The 19,747-nt window shown below is 43.0% G+C and overlaps 1 protein-coding gene across 9 annotated transcripts in view; it reads right to left on the bottom strand.

Annotated features, from left to right (window-relative positions):
- The window catches only part of PRDM10 (PR/SET domain 10), a gene marked incomplete at both ends in the record, with an annotated part of 86,953 nt that extends 79,203 nt beyond the window's left edge, over window positions 1-7,750 (bottom strand). For 8 of the 9 annotated variants that reach the window (XM_080696480.1, XM_080696477.1, XM_080696476.1 and 5 more), the window contains one exon: window positions 7,670-7,729. In XM_080696480.1, coding sequence (XP_080552606.1) covers window positions 7,670-7,729 — 60 coding nt within the window. Of the gene's footprint in view, window positions 1-7,669 lie in introns of all 9 variants that reach the window. The other variant, XM_080696483.1, reaches the window with a different exon arrangement.
- Between the last annotated feature and the right edge of the window lie 11,997 nt (window positions 7,751-19,747).

Here is a 19,747-nt window from a genome sequence, read left to right on the forward strand (position 1 = left end):
GAAAATGCTTATGAAGGGCTTCTAATGGGTTTTGGACGACTACTTCAGCTGTCACCAGAGTAAATAATCTTCTAACTCCTAAGACCTAAAGAACTAAAAGCAAAAACTGAGTTTTGCAAAATACTTTCTGAGTGGTCAGCTTGAAGGATTGAATACGTGCAGGCTACAGCTTGGCAGGTGGCCTAAAGCCTGATACAGAAGATCGGGAAGCAGATGACCGAAGTACACCCTGGGAGAGAAATCACGTGTGGGCTTATGCAGAAGTCGGGTACTGAGGATGGAATCCTTGCTCTTCTACTGACCTGGAACTGAAACTAACATTTCTAGGTCTGTTTTCTCCAAGTGGGGAATAACAGATTCCAAAAATGATATAAACTAACTTAATCCCCAGAAAGAAATATAGAAGCCCAGGACATAAACCATCATAGAAATACAGTAAACTCAGTGCAAAAAAGAATTGATTTTAGGGGCTTAAAAAGTACTCATATGTAAAAAAAAAAAAGACATTTTGAAAATGTATCTGATCTCTTACCTTTTAAAAACATGTAAAACTTTATGCAGCTATTCCACATAAAATACTGTGACACTGAGTAATTTAACTTCTAGATTTTTTGTGGGTGGGGAGGGTTATAGGGGGTTGAACCAGGGGCATTCTACCTCTGAGCTACACCCCCAGTCCATTTATTTATTTATTTGTTTGTTTGTTTGTTTGTTTGTTTATTTATTTATTTATTTATTTATTTATTTTCTGGTACTGGGGATAGAACCCAGGGGCATTCTACCTCCGAGCTACACCCCCAGCCCTATTTTTTATTCTTTATTTTGAAACCGGATCTCACTAAGTTGCAAAGGGCCTCACTAAGTAGCTGAGGCTGTCTGCAAATCACAATCCTCTAGTCTCAGCCTCCCAAATGCTGGGATAACAAGCGTGCACCACCACGCCTGGCCCGTTTTACTTTTTGTTTTGAAACAAGGTCTCACTAGGTTGCTGATAGTCTCACTAAACTGCTGAGACGGTCCTCAAAGCTGCAATCCTCCTGTCTCAGCTTCCCAATTACTGCTTATTTTGCTGTGTGTGCGTGCGCGCGTGCGTGCGTGCGCGCGCGCGCTGGAGATTGAACCCAGGAGCATTCTACCTCTGAGCTACACCCCCCAACCTGATTTTTTAATTCTTTCTTTCTATTTTTTTTTTGGGGGGGCAGGTATGGGGATGGAACCCAGAGGCATTCAACCTCCAAGCTACACCCTCTGCCCTATTTTTTATTCTTTATTTTGAAACAGGGTCTCACTAAGTTGCTGAGGGCCTCACTAAGTAGCTGAGGCTGTCCTTGAACCGCGATCCTCCGGTATCAGCCTCCAGAATGCTGGGATTACAAGCTTGCGCCACCACACCCAGCTTTTATTCTTTATTTTGAAACAGGGTCTTACTAATTTTCAGAGGGCCTCACTGAATAGCTAAGACTGGCTGTGAATCCGTATCCTCCTGTCTCAGCCTCCCAAGTACTGGGATTACAAGTGTGTGCCATGCCGGGCGTGGTGGCGCACGCTTGTAATCCCCGCGCTTGGGAGGCAGAGACAGGAGGATCGCGCAGGTTCGAAGCCAGCCACGCGCGCTGGCTTAGGAGACCCTGTTTCCAAATATAAAATGTAAAAAGAGGTCTGGGAGTTTAGCCCAGAGGTAGAAGGGCTTCCAGGAACCCCAGTACCACCAAAAAAAAAAAAAAAAAACAAGTGTGTGCCACCACGCCAGGCTCTTGTTTTGCTTTTTGATAAGCAAAATATAACAAAATTCATAACTGCATGAAAGTAGCTGCCAAAAAGGATTCCATGAAAAGCAAAACAGAATTATCTTATTCTGCCAAAAATACTCCTGTAATTTCTTTTCAAAGTTTTCAAAAGCCAGGCGTGGTGGCGCACGCTTGTAATCCCCGCACTTGGGAGGCTGAGACAGGAGGATCACACAGGTTCAAAGCCAGCCTCAGCTACGTAGTGAGGCTCTCAGCAACTTAGTGAGACCCTGTTTGCAAACAAAATATAAAAAAGTTCTGGGAGTATAGCCCAGAGGTAGAAAGCCTCTGGGTTCCACCCCCAGTACCACCAAAAAAAAGTTTTCAAACCAGGAATGGTGATGCACGCTTGTAATCCCAGTGTTTGGGAGGCTGAGACAGGAGGATCGCACAGGTTCGAAGCCAGCCTCAGCTACTTAGTGAGGCTCTCAGCAACTTAGCGAGGCCCTGTTTCCAAATAAATTATAAGGGTGGAGTATAGCTCAGAGGTAGAAAGGCCCTGGGTTCCACCCCCCAGTACCACACACACACACACACACACATACACACAAAAAAGTTTTCAGAGCTAGGCGTGGCAGCTCAGGTTTATAATCCCAGTACTTGAGAGACTAAGAAAGGAAGGATCGCAGGTTCTCGGCCAGCCTCCGGTACTTTATGAGGACCCCCACAATTTAGTGAGACTCTGTTTTAAAATAAAGAATAAAAAATAGGGCTGAGGATGTTGCTCAGAGGTAGAATGCCCCTGGGTTCAATCCCCAGTACCACAGGAAAAAAAAAAAAAAAAAAAAAAAGGAGAAGGAGGAGGAGGAGGAGGAGGAGGAGGAGGAGGAAGAGGAGGGAGAAGAAACCAAACAGAAGTCCACAGTTCCAGACTTCCGGGAAGATGGCGACCGAGAAAAGCGGGGCTTAAGAGCCCCGCTAACAACAAATCTCCATTACCACAAAATCAGCGCCTTTCATAGCCAGAAAACACCATCACCAGTGAAACAAAAAATCACCAGGCTCCAGAGAGAAAGCAGACTGAGAACAGAGCCACAGAGGAGATACACCGGCCCCGCGCCTGAGGACGCGGCAGCAGCGCCATACTGCCGGAGGCACCGGCAAATTCACGGGACGGCTACAGCAAGCCAAGGTGAGCCACTGCGGAACAGCTAGGCGGGATTTCTCCCCGCAGAGAGCATCTAAAGCTCCCAGTGGCCGAGCCCAGCACACGCTGCAGGGATTCAGAGTAGAAATCAAAATCAAGAAGAAAAACGCCAGCCCCATAGCCGAGGGCGTAGCAGCGGCGCCATATTGCCACCGGCGGCAGCAGCAGCGAATTCAGCGAGGCCAGTACAGCTACATCTGCGTACTCAAGAACAGTAAGTCAAATTGCGGGCCACAGAGGAGAAATCCCAGTACTGTACTCCCTGGGACTTGACCCAGTGGGGGAGGGGCGGTAGCAGAGATATCACACCATAGAAGAACGTGCAACCTGGCACCCCCCACAGTCTAAAGCAGCCTCTATCGACTCTCTGGGTCGGAGACTCTGTGATAAAACCCAGTAAAGGAGTAGTGGGGTCCGAGATACTACTGACTCGAGATCCAGAACACCTTAAGGGAAGTCATAGTGACCCAAGGGAAGAACCCAGAGAAGGCACAAACATCGGAAATCATGGGAAAGAGGAATAATACTGGAGTAATTAATGCCCACAACCCCACAACATCAGAACCCGATAAAACAGAAATTCAGAGATTTCTAGAAGATCAAATCAGGAAAATAACTGTAGAAATAATAGAGGTGCTTCGAAAAGAACTCAGAGAGAGCCAAAAAGAGATAAAGGATGCAATTAATGAAGTAAAGGCCTCAATTCAAAGCACAAACAACCGATTAGACCACATGGAGAACAGAATCTCGCTCTTAGAAGATGATCATTCCAAAAATGAACGCATAGTTTCTAATCTAGGAAAAAATATCCGACAGAAGGAATCTGATATTGAAGAAATATGGGCCCATTTTAAGAGAGCTAACCTAAGAATAATTGGAATAGAGGAGGGAAAAGAAAGTGAAACCAAAGGGATCAACAATCTCTTCAAGGAAGTAATAGCAGAAAATTTTCCAAACATAGAGCAAGAGGTTGATACACAGGTCCAGGAAACTTATAGAACTCCCTTTAGACAGGATCGGAGAAGAGGATCCCCACGCCACATAATTGTCAAAATGACCAATGTGGAAGCCAAGCAGAGAATCTTAAAGGCAACAAAAACAAGGGGCCAAGTGACATTCAGAGGCAAGCCAATTAGAATCACTCCAGACTTCCCAAACCAAGTCATGAGAGCCAGAAGGGCTTGGAGTAACATATTCCAAACTCTGAAAGAAAACAACTTCCAGCCAAAAATTTCCTACCCAGCAAAACTTTCTATCAAATTAGATGGAGAAATAAGAAGCTTCCATGACAAACAGAAACTGAAGGAATTTATGTCTTCAAAACCAGCACTAGAGAAAATACTCAAAGAGATTAACGACAAAGAAGAAATAGGTAACACACACCAGAACCAGAGAAACAAGAGTTTCCATCCAACAGTCAACTAAGATTGGTTATCTGTGGAGATTCATTACTTATGTTAGTCTTTTACCTATCTCTAAATGGTATTGTTTGCCTTTATTGTTGTTAATTTTTAGGATTTCTAGTTGGAATATTAATATACCTTGAGATATAGCATTTGGAAATATTTTATCCCATTCTATTAGTAACTGTTAACTCTGTTTACATTGTCTTTGGATATACAATTTTTTTTACTTTTTTATTTTTTAGGGAGTCTGTATACTCCTCTGTTGCCTGTGTCATTGAAATCATAACCAAGAAATCACTGCCAATTTCAATGTTGTAAGGTTTTATGACCCAGATTTTCTCCTAAAAGTTTATAGTATTAAGATTTATATTTAGGTCTTTTATCTATTTTGAGTTAATATTTGTATATGGGATTAGGTAAGGGTCCGATTTCATTCTTTTTCATGTAATTATTATTTTTCAACAATATTTAGTTAAAAGATTATTATTTCCTCCACCAAATGTTCGTGGAAACCTTATCAAAAATAACTTGACAATATAGGGAAGAATTTAGCTCTAGGCTTTTATTTAACTCCAATGGTTTATATATCTGCCTTTAGAATAGTACTACACTGTTTCAATTATTGTAGCTTTATATAGTTTGAAATCAGAAAATATATATCTTCTAGTTTTGTTCTTTTTCAAGATCGTTTTGGGTACCTAGACTCCATATTCCATATTAGGATAGATTTTTTTCTGAAAAATAAATATATAAATATATGATAGTTTCACCTAAAAAAAATAGAAAAAAAATATTCTCTGGTAAGAAAGAAAGCAAAAAGAAATATTGAAATGTTATCTTTAAGTCATCAAAAGCTTGGTATCAGACAAATGAAACTGTTATGTGAGATTATCATTTTTAATTTTAGATAAATTGCCATAATACTAGATGTCAACTACTAAGCCAAGCATGGGAGGGAGGGATAGGGAGAGAATGGGGTGGGGATTGGGTGGGGGCTGACTGGGAAAAGTGTGCATGTATGTCTACAAAAGTATGTACCCTACTATGATGTATGAATACAGTGCACCAATTAAAAAAAAGTACTAAAATTAAAAAAAAAAAAAAAAAAGTCCACAGTTCCAGCTACTCAGGACACTAGCCCAGGAGTTTTGAGATGAGCCTGAGTAACATGTCAAGACCCCAGCTCCAAAAATCAACAAAACAAAGGGAACATGCAGCTGTTTCTGACAGCAAATCAAAAGGCAGTGGTCAGCGAGCAGTGTCACACAGCTGTACTCCCAGCAGTGCTGGAGGCTGGGGCAGAAGATCACAATTCAAGGCCAGCCCCAGCAACTTAGCAAGACCGTGTCTCAAAATAAAAATGAAAGAGGCTAGATGTAGCTCAGTGGTTCAGTGTCTCCCTGGGTTCAATCCCCAGTATTGCAAGAAAGAAAAAAAGAAAGCAAGATCATCAATGATAGCAGCCTTAGATAAGTGCCAAAATGACTCATCGTAGGACAGGTTTACATTCTAAACTTTTTTAAAAAAGGAATAGGTGCCAGGTATGGCAGCACATGTCTATAATTTCAGTACTTAGGAGGCTGAGATAGGAGGAATGCATGTTCAAGGCCAGCCAACAGTAACTCAACAAGACCCTGTTTCAAAATAAAAAATAGAAGAGGTGGGGGGGCTGTCGAGTGTTGTGTGCACGCATGTCATTGTCAACATGATTTAAATTATATGAGATTATAATGCACCAATAAAAGCACATTATAAAAAATTTTAAAAACATGCTTGGTGGTATATGTCTATAAACACACTATTTAGAAAGTTAAGACAGGAAGATTGAAGGTTTGAGGCCAGCCTCAGCAATTTAGAGAGGCCCTCAGCAACTTATTAAAACCCTGTTTCAAAATAAAAAGGGCTAGCCAGGCATGGTGGCACATACTTATAATCCCAGCATTTGGGAGGCTGAGACAGGAGGACCATGGTTCACGGATAGCCGCAGTTATTTAGTGAAGGTCTTTGCAACTCAGTGAGACTCTGTTTCAAAAATAAAGAATAAAAATAGAGCTGGGAGTGTAGCTTGGAGGTAAGAATGCCCCTGGGTTCCATCCCCAGTACGTACTAAATAAATAAATAAATAAATAAATAAATAAATAAATAAAATAAAATACAAAGTAAAATAGGGCTGTCAGCCAGGGGTGGTGACACACATCTATAATCCCATTATTTGGGAGGCTGAGACAGAAGGATCCAGGTTTGGTCAGCCTCAGCAACTTAGTGAGGCTCTTAGCAACTTAGCAAGACTATTTCCAAATAAAAAGTAAAACAGAGCCGGGCCTGGTGGCACATGCTTGTAATCCCTGCGCTTGGGAGGCTGAGGCAGGAGGATTGTGCAGGTTCGAAGCCAGCCTCTGCTGGCTTAAGAGACCCTGTTTCCAAATAAAATATAAAATAGGTCTGGGAGTGTAGCCTGGAGGTAGAAGGCCCCTGGGTTCCATCCCCAGGACCACCAAAATAAACAAACAAACAAAAAAAGTAAAACAGAGCTTAGGGAAAAGCCCAAAGGTAGAAGGTCCCTGGCTTCCACCCCTAGTATCACACATACATACATATACAAAAAGAGGTAGGATGTCCGTGGATTCATTCCCCAATACCATAAAATTAGTTAAGTAATTAATTAAAAGGACTGGGGGTATAGCTCAGAAGTAGAGCACACCTGAGTTCAATCCCAGTACCAAAAAAGGCATAGGACACTCACTTTTTAAACATACCATGTATTTCATTACTCACAAAGAGTCAAAACCCTATAATGAGCTGGGGTGGTGGTGCATGCCTGTAATCCCAGTACTTGGGAGGCTGAGACAGGAGAATCTCAGGTTCGAGGAAAACCTCAGCCAGTAGTGAGACTCTCATCAACCTAGAGACCCTGTTCAAAACAAAAAATAAAATAGGCCTGGGGAGTAGCTCAGAGGTAGACTGCCCCTGGGCTCCCCGGTACCACCACCAGAAAACCCCCAACAACCTATACTGGCTAACATAATAGAAATACAATTTGAGGCTTTCAGCACTGGTGACATAAAGCAGGGAAGTGAAGTGGATGCTGAGAGTAAGTTGCAGGGAAGGCAGACAGGCCAACAGGCAGTAGAGGAGCCTCTTCAGTCAGAACTTTGAATGACGATGGAGCATTTGAAGTGCTGACACATTCCCCACTCCCTCCTGATACGTGAGTCCCACGGCCCCTCCATGACTCCTGACCACAGAGCAGCTGCTACTTCTTTGACTGTCAGCGCACCGTATCCACCTCAGACGCTGCTATGGATAGCCAGCCCCAGAGCGCTCTTCACCTGTGCGGCATTCTGCTCAGACGTCGGCCACACGTGAGAGCTTTCGTCTTTGGAATCCATCTTTTCCTGCTGGACAGCTCCAAGTCTGAGCCCCTACAGCAGCACAGGCACAAGGACAGTCATCTGTCCAGCCCACGTGTGTTCATGAAGGACAGAAAGGTCTTTCTGCAACGTGTCTGAGGAGAGACAGAAAGAAATCAAAATTTTAAGTAGATGAATGCCTTTGCATAAATCACACTTTCAACCACACACAAAAAAAGAGTTTTTTGTTTTTGTTTTTGTTTTTGTCATTTGTTGTTGTTAAAAGGCTATCCACCAAGCTGGGCATAGTGACACACACGTGTAATCCCAGCATTTGGGAGGCTGAGACCGGAAGATTGCGGTTCACAGACAGCCTCAGCTACTTAGTGAGGCCCTCTGCAACTCAGTGAGACCCTGTTTCAAAATAAAGAATAAGCAGGACGTGGTGGCGCACGCTTATAATCCCCACGCTTGGGAGGCGGAGACAGGAGAATCGCGCAGGTTTGAAGCCAGCCGCGCTGGCTTAAGAGACCCTGTTTCCAAATAAAAAAAGTATAAAATAGGTCTGGGAGTGTAGCCTGGAGGAGAAGGGTTTCCAGGAACCCCAGTACCATCAAAATAAAGAATAAAAAAATAGGACTGGGTGTGTCACTCAGAGGTAGGATGCCCCTGGGTTCCATCCCCAGTACCACCAAAAAAAAAAAAAAAGGCTATATACCTGGGCAAAAAGATCAAAGTAATCAGCCAGGTGCAATAGCACACCCTTGTAATCCCAACCAATGGTGTGGTTTAGGCAGGAGGATTACAAATTCAAGGCCAGCCTGAGCAATTTAGCTAGATACTAGCAAGAGTGCAGCAGAGGAGCAGAGCACCCCTGGGTTGAAAAGTAGAAGGAGAAAAAGAAATCACTTGGAACAATAATACAAGGCACTCTGTAGTATCTACATATATTTACACCCTATACATAATGTTACCCTCATTAAAAACACTGAAGGTAATCTTAGTTCTTTTGAAAAGAATGAACTCCCAGATGCTAAGTGGAATCAAGTGATGGGTTTACACCCTCATCTGATAGCTGTGTAGCGCAAGCTCTTTCCTGGTAGACACTGATTACCTGCACCACCTCCAGTCAAAATGAATAGAAGAAAAATAAAACTCATAAAACAAGGTGGGAGGAACAGCAGGTAGTGAGGGAGCTGGATTTTCTGAACCGCAATTCAGTGAATGCAAATATGAACTTTCTCCATCTGGTCAGTACAGGAGTAATGAATGACCAAATCAGACCCTTAGGCAATATAAATATGCACAAAAGCAATACCTCAAAACCTTATTCTTTTCCCAAATTGACTTTTTAAGGTTATAATCTTCTCTGATAATAAAACATTGATTTTTTTTTTTTTTTTTGCAGTACTGGGGATAGAACCCAGGGATTTTCTACCTCCAAGCTATACCTCCAGCCCTATTTTTTTATTCTTTATTTTGAAATAGGGTCTCATGGAGTTGCAAAGGGCCTCACTAAGTAGTAAGTAGCTGAGGCTGTCCTCGAACCACGAGCTTCCTTTCTCAGCCTCCTAAATGCTGGGATTACAAGTGTGTGCCACCACACCTGGCAACACTGATATTTTAACATCAAGTAAGATCAGCTGTGTTAATGGGTAGCCGCCACAGCTTCCTCCCAACCTCCCTCTAAAGCACAGTACATAGACAGGAAAAGGTAAGGCAGTCAAAACACCATTAAAGTCAGATAAAAAAGACCACCAAAGCCAGGTCCTATAATCCCAGTAATTTAGGATAAAGCTGAGACAGGAGGAACACAGGTTCAAGGTCAGTCAGCCTCAGCAACTTAGTGAGGCTCTGTTTTTAAAAGAAAAGAAGAGAATAATTTCAAAAAATTTACAAAAATAGTACAAAGAATTCCTATTTCTTCACTCTGATTCTTCAAATTGTAACATTTGCCATTTTTGCTTTATTATTCTCTTCCTTTCTCTCTTTTTTCTTCCAACTGAATTACTGAATCAGTTGCAGACCTTCCCCTTTACCCTTTACCCTAAATTTGTGTCACATTCCTAAATACAAAAACTTTCTCTCATAACCATAGTAATAGTATCAAAATTCAGAAATGAGCCAGGCGTGGTGCCGCATGCTTGTAATCCCAGCATTTGGGAGGCTGAGACAGGAGGATCCAGGTTCTCAGCCAGCCTCAGCTACTACTTAGTGAGGCTCTTTGCAACTCTGAGATTCTGTTTCAAAAAATAAAGAATAAAGCTAGGTGTGGTGACGCACCCTTATAATCCCCGCACTTGGGAGGCTGAGACAGGAAGATCATGTAGGTTCGAAGCCAGCCTCAGCTGGCTTGAGAGACCCTGTTTCCAAATAAAATATAAAATAGGTCTGGGAGTGTAGCCTGGAGGTAGAAGGCCCCTGGGTTCCATCTGCAGTACCACCAAAATAAATAAATAAAAATAAAGAATAAAAAATAGGGCTGGGGGTGTAGCTCAGGGATAGAATGCACAGCTGGGTTCCATCTCCAGTACTGAAAAAAAAAAAAATCAGAAGTAACATTTAAAAAGCACAATTACCTAATTTATATTAAAATATGGCCAATTGTCTAATTGCTGTCATTTATAGCCAAAGAAACAACACTTTCCCTTCTGGCCCCAATCCAATCTAGCCTCCCACACAGTGTGCTGACTGACCCTTATTTTCCTTCAATCCAATAGTCTCCTGCTCTCTTAGTCATCTGTGACCTTGGCATTTTTTAAATGCACAGGCCATTTATCTTTCAGAATGTTCTTCAATTTCAATTTGTCTGATGTTTCTTCCTAGTTAGATTTAGGATACGTAATTTAGCAGGAGTACCACAAGAAAGATGTGTCCTTCCTATAAAGGAATTTGGGTTTTTTTTTTTTTCAACTTAATTTCTGGATTACAGAGCTAATCAAGTGTACACTACACTGGGTGCTGGGGTGCTCTGGAGACCCAGCAGGCGTAGCCTATGCCCTACATACATAGCCCATTAGCACCTAATTCTCTTTGTTTTCTCCAATCACAAGCACAAACACTCGACTGGAGCTGGTGGTGTAGCTCAGTGGTAAAACACATGCTTAACATGCATGCACATGAGGTTCTGGGTTCAATCCCTAGTACCAAAAACAAAAAAAACAAACAAAAAAAAAAAAACAGCCAGGCTTGGGAACCATCCCTATAATCCCGGTTCTTGTGAGACTGAGACAAAAGGACTACAGGTTCACCTTGGCAATTTACGGAAATCCTGTTTCGAATTTTAAGGATGGGAGATCTGGGATGTAGCTTGGAGGCAGAATGCCTCTGGGTTCAATCCTCAGTGGGAGGGAGGGAGGGAGGGAGGGAGGGAGGGAGGGAGGACGTATAAGCAAAGGAGCACGAGGGAGCTTTCCGGAGAAACAGGAATATCCTCTATCTTTAATCTGGATTGGAGTGATGGTTACATAAGGAATTATGCGTCAAAAACAATCAATCAGATGGGTGCAGTCGTGCACACCTGTAATTCCAGTACTTGGGGGCCTAAAAAAGTAGGATTACAGGTTTGAGGCCAGCCTTGGCAACTTGGCAAGGCCCTCAGCAATTTAGCAAAACCCTACTTCAAAATAAAAATTAAGTTGGGCATGGTGGTGCACACCTGTAATCCAAGTACTTGGGAGGCGGAGACAGGAGGATCACAGGTTTGCAGCCAGCCTCAGCTACTTAGTGAGGCCCTACACAACTTAGTGAGACCCTATTTCAAAATAAAGAATAAAAATAGGGCTAAGGCTAAGGGTGTAGCTCGGAGACAGAATGCCCCTGGGTTCCATATCCAGTGCTGCCAAATAAAAAAAAAAAAAAAAAAAAAGGAAAAACCCCGAGTCTAACAGAACATTTTAGGTTTCAGACAAGCTCAACCACTTAATGGCTTATCATGTTGACCAGTTCACTTATATTTTCTATATAAAGTGAAAGTAATAATTACCTCCTAAAGCTATTTTGAGGACCAAATGACATATGTGACAATTCTAGGCACAAGGTCTGGCACCTTATAGGTACTCAATTTTTTTTTTTTTTTTTTTTTTTTTGTGTGTGTGTGTGTGTGTGTGTGTGTGGTACTGGGGGTGGAACCCAGAGGCTCTCTACCTCCGGGCTATACTCCCAGACCTTTTTTTATATTTTGTTTGGAAACAGGGTCTCACTAAGTTGCTGAGAGCCTCACTAAGTAGCTGAGGCTGGCTTCCTACCTGTGCGATCCTCCTGTCTCAGCCTCCCAAGTGCGGGGGTTACAAGCGTGTGCCACCACGCCCGGCTAAATTTATCAATTTTTAAACTTTACAGATGACCTCTGCATTTAAGACATCCCAGTCCTAGCCAGGAGTGGTGGCACAAGCTTGTAATCCCAGCGCTTGGGAGGCTGAGACAGGAGGATCGCACAGGTTTGAAGCCAACCTCAGCTACTTAGTGAGGCTCTCAGCAACTTAGTGAGACCCTGTTTCCAAATAAAGTATAAAACAGATCTGAGAGTATAGCCTGGAGGTAGAAAGCCCCTGGGTTCCACCCCTAGTACCACCAAAAAAAAAAAAGACAGCCCAGTCTTTAAAAAATTAACAACTAGCCGGGTGTGGGGGTACATACTTGTAATCCCAGCATTTAGGAAGCTGAGACAAGAGGATCTGGGTTTGTGGACAGCCTCAGCTACTTAGCGAGGCCCTTTGCAACTCAGTGAGACCCTGTTTCAAATAAAGAATAAAAAATAGGGCTGAGGGTGTCACTTGGAGGTAGAAGACCCCTGGGTTCCATCCCCAGTATCACAAAAAAATTTTTTTTTAATTAAAAACTAACAATTTAGTACACTATTCTGCATGAACTTTCTTTGTAATAAGACCCTTCATAATAAGGCTTATGCTTATTTTCTTTTTCACTTTTAGTTACTTATTTTTCAGTAGTAGGGATTGAACTCAGGACCTTGGACATGCTAGGAAAGTGTTCTAAAATTGGGTTTCATTTCCCAGCTCTCATTTGTCTTCTTTTGAAAAACTTCACAAGGCTGGGCATGGTGGAACATGCTTGTAATCCTTGTACTTGGGAGGCTGAGACAGGAGGATTGCAGGTTCAAGGACAGCCTCAGCAAGTGAGACTACTCTCATCAACCTAGTGAGACCCTGTTTCAAAATAAAAATAAAAAGCTAGGGCTGGGGTATAGCTCAAAGGTAGAATACCCCTGGGCTCAACCCCCAGTACTACAGAATAAAAGCTGCACAATTTATACAGCTCTGTTGAGTGTGTATTTTTTACTGGAGATTGAATGAGGGACATTCTACCTCTGATCTACATCACTAGCCCTATCTTATTTTTATTTTGAAACAAGGTCTCACTAGGTTGATGAGAGTAATCTCACTGCTTGCTGAGGCTATCCTGGAACCTGCATCCTCCTGTCTCAGCCTCCCAAGTGCAACGTTGGCTTTGATTTTGATTTATACGAGACAAAGGAAAAACCCCTGAAGCCACTGTGGTGCTGTCCAGTAGACAGGTGCTGATGGGCTCTCAGGATGGACTTCCTTCTGCTTCTCAGCGTTATGCCCCTCCTATATCTCTACCTTCCTGGAAGGTGGCATCCATCTTCCCTCCTTTCTCCCCATGGTCCAAAAAGTTACAGACTTCACTTCCAGGAAGAGGAGAGTCTTGCATTTGTCTCTTCTCTAATGATTGACTTTATTCAACAAGTATTTAGTGAGTACTTTTATGTGCCAGGAACTGTTCTTGGTTCGCAAGAAAGATCAGTGTAAAGGTGGGGGTATGGCAAAGTGGTATGGGTATGGCGACACACACCTATACCCCCAATACTTGGGAAGCTGAGATGGAATGACCACAGGTTTAAGGCCAGCAACAAACTTAGCACCACCCTGTTCCAAAATAAAAATAAAATAGGGATGAACGTGTAGCTCTGAGGTAAGAATGCCTCTGGGTTCAATCCCCAGTACCAAAAGAGAATACAAATCTCTATTTAAATAAATCTCCAAGAGCTCTTTAAGTAAGTATGTAACAGAGCTAGGGTGTGGCTCAGTGGGAGAGGGCTTGTCTAGCATGGACAACAAAAATTTTAAGTGATAAAAAACACTGCTGTCATCAGGTGCATGGTGCATGCCTGTAGCACCAGTACTTAGGAGGCTGAGGCAAGAAGACTAGAGGTTCGTGGCTAGCCTCAGCAACTTAGTGACACTCTGTTGCAAAATAAAGAATATACTTCGGCACACTTGTAATCCTAGCACTTGGGAGGTGGAGAAAGGAAGATCACAGGTTCAAAGCCAGCCTCAATGAAACATAGCAAGGCTCTCAGAAACTCAGTGAGATCTCATTTCAAAGTAAATAATATCAAGCTGGGGGCATAGCTTAGAGGTAGAATGCCTCTAGGTTCAATCCCCAGTGCCAAAAAAAAAAAAAAAGGAAAGAAGGGAAGGAAGGAAGGAAGGAAGGAAGGAAGGAAGGAAGGAAGGAAGGAAGGAAAAACAATAGGGCTGGAGAGGGAGCTCAGAGGTAGAAGGCCCTTGGGTTCAAAAGTTGTGATATGTAGTGGGTAAAATTCCATAGGACGCCAGACGTGGTGGTGCACGCTTGTAATCCCCGCACTTTGGAGGATGAGACAGGAGAATCGCACAGGTTCGAAGCCAGGCTCAGCTATTTAGTGAAGCTCTCAGCAACTTAGTGAGACCCTGTTTCCAGATAAAGTATAAAACAGGTCTGGGGGTATAGCTTGGAGGTAGAAAGCCCCCGGGTTCTACTCCCCAGTACCACACACACAAAAAAAAAAAAAAATCCATAGGACTATTAGTACATTAATAACCTCAGAAATATTAAGAATCAGGAGAGGTTTCTGCACTGACCTGGTACCTTATATGCCAGACATATCATTATTACTATAAAAGGCACAAGCCATATTCCAGACAATGCACTTACAAAGAAATCTGCCCAGCTCAGTACAAGCTAACTAACTGGCATAAACTGCTGACTCCCTCCTGAAAGCCACCACTAGACAAGCCAAAGAAAAAAGTTACAAGCCAATTAATGGATCTGCAAAATGATGCTGAAAACTTTGAGAAGAAAAATGGAGCCAGGTGAGCTGGGCGTGGTAGTGCACACTTGTAATTCCATTACTTGGGAGGCTGAGACAGGAAGATCGTAGGTTCTCAGCCAGCCTCAACTGCTTAGTGAGGCCCTCCACACTTAGTGAGATTCTGTTTAAAAATAAAGAGTGCCAGGCGTGGTGGTGCACAGCTTGTAATCCCCGTGCTTGGGAGGCTGAGACAGGAGGATTACACAGGTTCAAAGCCAGCCTCAGTTACTTAGTGAAGCTCTCAGCAACTTAGTGAGATCCTGTTTCCAAATAAAGCATAAAGTAGGTCTGGGAGTATGGCCTGGAGGTACAAAGCCCCTGGGTTCCACCCCAAGTACTACCAAAAAATAAAAATACAAAAATAAATAAAAATACTAAAAAATAATAAAGAATGAAATAGGGCTGGCGGTATAGATTGGAGGTAGAATGCCCCTGGGGTTCAATCCTCAGTAACACAAAATAAAAAATAAAAAATATGGAGCCAGACGTGGGGTGCATGCCTATAATCCCAGTATTTGGGAGGCTGAGACAAGAGGATCCCAGGTTTAAGACCAGCATGTGGTAACTAGAAAGACCCTGTTTCAAAAAAAATTTATAGCTGGGCATAGTGGTGCATGCTTGTAATCCCCGCACTTGGGAGGCGGGGACAGGATTACGCAGGTTTGAAGCTAACCGCGCTGGCTTAAGAGACCCTGTCTCAAAATGTAAAATAGGTCTGGGAGTGTAGCCCGGAGGTAGGAAGGGCTTCCAGGAACCCCAGTACCACCACCAAAAAAAAAAAAAAAAAAAAAAAAAAAAAAAAATATATATATATATATATATATATACACACACACACACACACACACACACACACACACACATACACACATACATGGCTGGGGATCTAGTCAGATGTAGAACACTTCTGTGTTCAATCCCTGGTACCTTAAAATAAAAAAAGAAAAGAACACAGAGGAAGGCAAGTCCCAGCCTGGAAACAAAGCTATGAATAGCCCCAGAAGACAGCCCAGGGCAAGGGAGAGAAGCAGACAGAGTTTTTCTGCTGTTCTCTGATACGGCCCTCTGCTCCCACTGCACCATCTACCTGCAATGTAGACATAGCAGCCACCTGGGTAGCGCCCAGCAGTGGGAAACCCCAAGGCAGCACCAAGAGGCATGGTGGGAAAGAGGCCCAAATGCCAGCAGATGGCTGGCTGCTGGGCGTTCTCCTGCCACACATGGCTTCCCCCAAGCTGGGGAAGAAAGGTTCCTCTAGGACCAACAGGAAGGAGAGAGGCCCAGAGACTTCTGGCCTGATGTAAACAGAATGGTTTCCTCTGTTTAATCTTCCAATTTTATTTCGAAAAATATGATGTACTACCTACATGGTGACCTTTGCTGACCCAAGCATAAATAGAACATTCTTCTGGAATAGTTAAAAAGAAATTAGTCTCCATTTAAAGGCATGATGCTTGAGTTGACTCTAAATTAATTATAGCCAGGTGTGGTGGTATGCTTATAATCTCAGTTCTTAGGATGCTGAGACAGGAGAATTGCAGGTTTGCAACCAGCCTCAGGAACTCAGTGAGGCCATCTGCAACGTAGTGAAATCCTGTTTCAAAATAAAGGAATAAGCCAGCAGTGGTGGCACACGCTTGTAATCTCAGAATTAGGGAGGCTGAGACAGGAGGATCACAGTTCGAAGACAGCCTCAGCTACTTAGTGAGGCCCTTTGCAACTCAGTGAGACCCAGTTTCAAAATAAAGAATAAAATATAGGGCTGGGGGTATAGCTTGGAGGTAGAATGCCCCTGAGTTCCATCCCCAATGCCATACACACACACACACACACACACACAAAAATAATAATAATAATAATAATAATTATCATAACTACTACAGCCACTACAGCAGGAATTTGGATTTGCACATGGTGATGTTAGGGCAGGCTCTAGAGTCAGACAGCATGGCTGAAATTTTTGGCTCAGTCGCTGACAGGTTTTAGCACTTTGCTTAATTGCTCTGAGCCCCACTTCCTTATCTAAAAGGATAAAGAACCTAAGAATATTAGTTATTTAACAGATAATAATTGTGAGCCAGGTACAGTGGTGCAGGCCTGTAATCCTACTTGGGAGGCTGACACAGAAAAATCACATGATCCAGGCCTTAGTGAGGCTCTCAGAAACTTAGACCCTGTTTCAAAATAAAAAATAGCCGAGCATGGTGACACACGCTTGTAATCCCTGCACTTGGGAGGCGGAGACAGGAGGATCGCGCTGGTTCGAAGCCAGCTTCGCTGGCTAAAGAGACCCTGTTTCCAAAAAATATATATAATATAGGTCTGGGAGTGTAGCCCAGAGATAGAAGGGTTTCCAGGAACCCCAGTACCACCAAAAAATTAAATTAAATTAAATTAAAAATAAAGGCTGGGAGTGGTGGCGCACGCTTGTAATCCCAGCATTCGGGAGGCTGAGACCGGAGGATCACAGTTCGCAGACAGCCTCAGCTATATAATGAGGCCCTCCGTAACTTAGTGAGACCCTGTTTCAAAATAAAGAATAAAAAACAGGGCAGGGGGTGTAGCTCGGAGGTCGAATGCCCCTAGGTTCCGTCCCCAGACCTGAAAAATAAATAAATAAATAAATAAATAAATAAATAAATAAAACAGGGCTACGGGTGTAGCTTGGAGGTAAAATGCCCCTGAGTTCAATCCCTGGTATGAAAAACATTTTATAAAGATTGTGATGTATATATGTATGTATATGTGTGTATCTATATATGTATACACACACACACACACACACACACACCTTCAATGAGACTGGATATGCAACTCAGCGATAGAGCACTTGCCTAGCATGTGTGAGGGCCTGAGTTTGATTCCTAGAACCATACACACAAAATGAATAAACAAAATTTCCATTTAAAAAAAATTTCAATAAAAACAAACAGAAAGCTTTTATGAACTCATTTATGATTAGACTCCATTTGGTAAATAAACATGTTTTTCCTCTATGTTTCACAGAAAATACTTCTTTAAGACACTAAGTTGTAAAAAATGGAGAAAAGAAAGGTGGTGGGAAGTCCAATTTTCATAAAATAACAGAACTGGCTTTGGTACTGAAAGAGAAATTCCAGGCCCATGGTTCTCAATTGTGTTCAAGTGACAGGGCCCTGAAACTGAGGCAGGGCAGAGGCCCTGGGAACAGGAAGAACCAAAGCAGCCATCTGCATCCTCCTTTCTGTGAGGTTGGGGAGATGAGATGAGCAGGGAGGTGAAAGACTGATGGGCCGGGCATGGTGGCCCTGGCTTGTCATCGCAGCATTCAAGAGGAGGAGACCAAGGATCACGGTTCACAGACAGCCTCAGCTACTTAGTCAGGCCCTCAGTGAGAACCTGTTTCAAAAGAAAAAAGACAGCTGGGCATGGTGGCACATGCTTGTAATCCCAGCATTTGGGAGGCTGAGACGGGAGGATCGCGGTTCGCGGACAGCCTCAGCTACTTAGTGAGGCCCTCCGCAACTCAGTGAGACCCTGTTTCAAAATAAAGAATAAAAAATTGGGCAGGGAGTGTAACTCAGAGGTCAAATGCCTCTGGGTTCCATCCCCAGTACCCCCCCCCAAAAAAAAAAAAGTAAAAAGGCTAGAAACTAGGGCTGGGGTGTAACTCAGAGGTAGAATGCCCCTGGGTTCCATCCCCAGTACTGCAAAAAAAAAAAAAAAAAAATTAAGGATCAAACTTTTGCAAAAGTCACTGGTTCCCCAAAACCCAATTCTGACCAATTATTAAAAAACAGAAAGCCTCAGGAAGGTTTAAAAGACCTCTCCCCAAGGGCTTTAAAGTCACTCTCTTTCTGGGACAACCCCCCCCCCCTTTTTAGAGGGAAGCTGCTTTGTCTTCTCTCTCCCTAACTTTCATGTTTGTATCTCCTTTGCTAGTCCTTGGACTTCATTTGTCACTATCTACTGGACAAGAACCTTAAGAGGAGACACTCCGTTTCAAAATAAAAGCACCATAAAATATTGGTATATTTGTTTATATCACAAAATAAGTGTATTTGTACACCTCTTACTATGAACCAGGCATGTGCTACTTAGTTCACGTACACTGATTCATTTAATCCTCACAATAATCTATGAAGTTGGTATGTTAGGTTGAGGTAGGGAACCCAGTCAAAGCCTTAGAAATACCATTAGGAGTTTAGACCTAAAATGGGAAAAAGTAAGAGTTCCACAACCCCTCCCCCTAATTGGCCAAAGCAAGCAGACACTTTCAAGAGACAAGGGAGCTGTTTCTTAGGCAACCCAGAGTCAGGATACAGGAGGCCTAATGTAAACAAGAGAGAGCCAGTCAAAAGACTGGAGGAAAGCTGGGAGATGGTATGTAACTTAAGTGCCTGTGCTAAGTATAATAAATCTCAAGCTCACTCCTTCCCTCTCCAAAGTGAGAGACCTTGGGCATAAGAATCATGTGAGCCCTTTGTGCAAGGCTCAGTTCCACCAGTGAGTTTGTCAATTTATCCATTTACAAGTAAATAAAGAAACCTGTCTGGCTTCGGCCTCTGGAAATCCTGTCTCAGGAATGAGGAGGAAACTGAAGACTCGGAGACTGAGTCCCCCATTTGCCTTGGCAGGCTGCCCAAAGTTTAACAGTGTTTTTCTCCCTGTGTTTTTCTCCCTCATTCGTCTCAGGTAAACTTCTCTTTGATGTGAAGGGAAGGGGCTGAAAAAGAGGTTAAGTGTCTTACCCAAAGTTGAGGAGCTAGGAGGCTGTAGGTGGAGCTGCCCTCAAGGCTGGGCGTCTGGCTGCAAGCCCAGGTGCTCAGCCTTTATCTGAGGCCATTATCTACACTGCACCTCATTCCACAGACCTTGAGCCCTTCACCAGTGTTACCATTACAGCATAAATGGCCTCATTAATAAGCTATATAAAAATCACACCAACCTCGCTTTACTATTAA

The sequence above is a fragment of the Muscardinus avellanarius genome (assembly GCF_963383645.1).
Source record: "Muscardinus avellanarius genome assembly, chromosome: 1".
Classification (NCBI taxonomy): Eukaryota; Metazoa; Chordata; class Mammalia; order Rodentia; family Gliridae; genus Muscardinus; species Muscardinus avellanarius.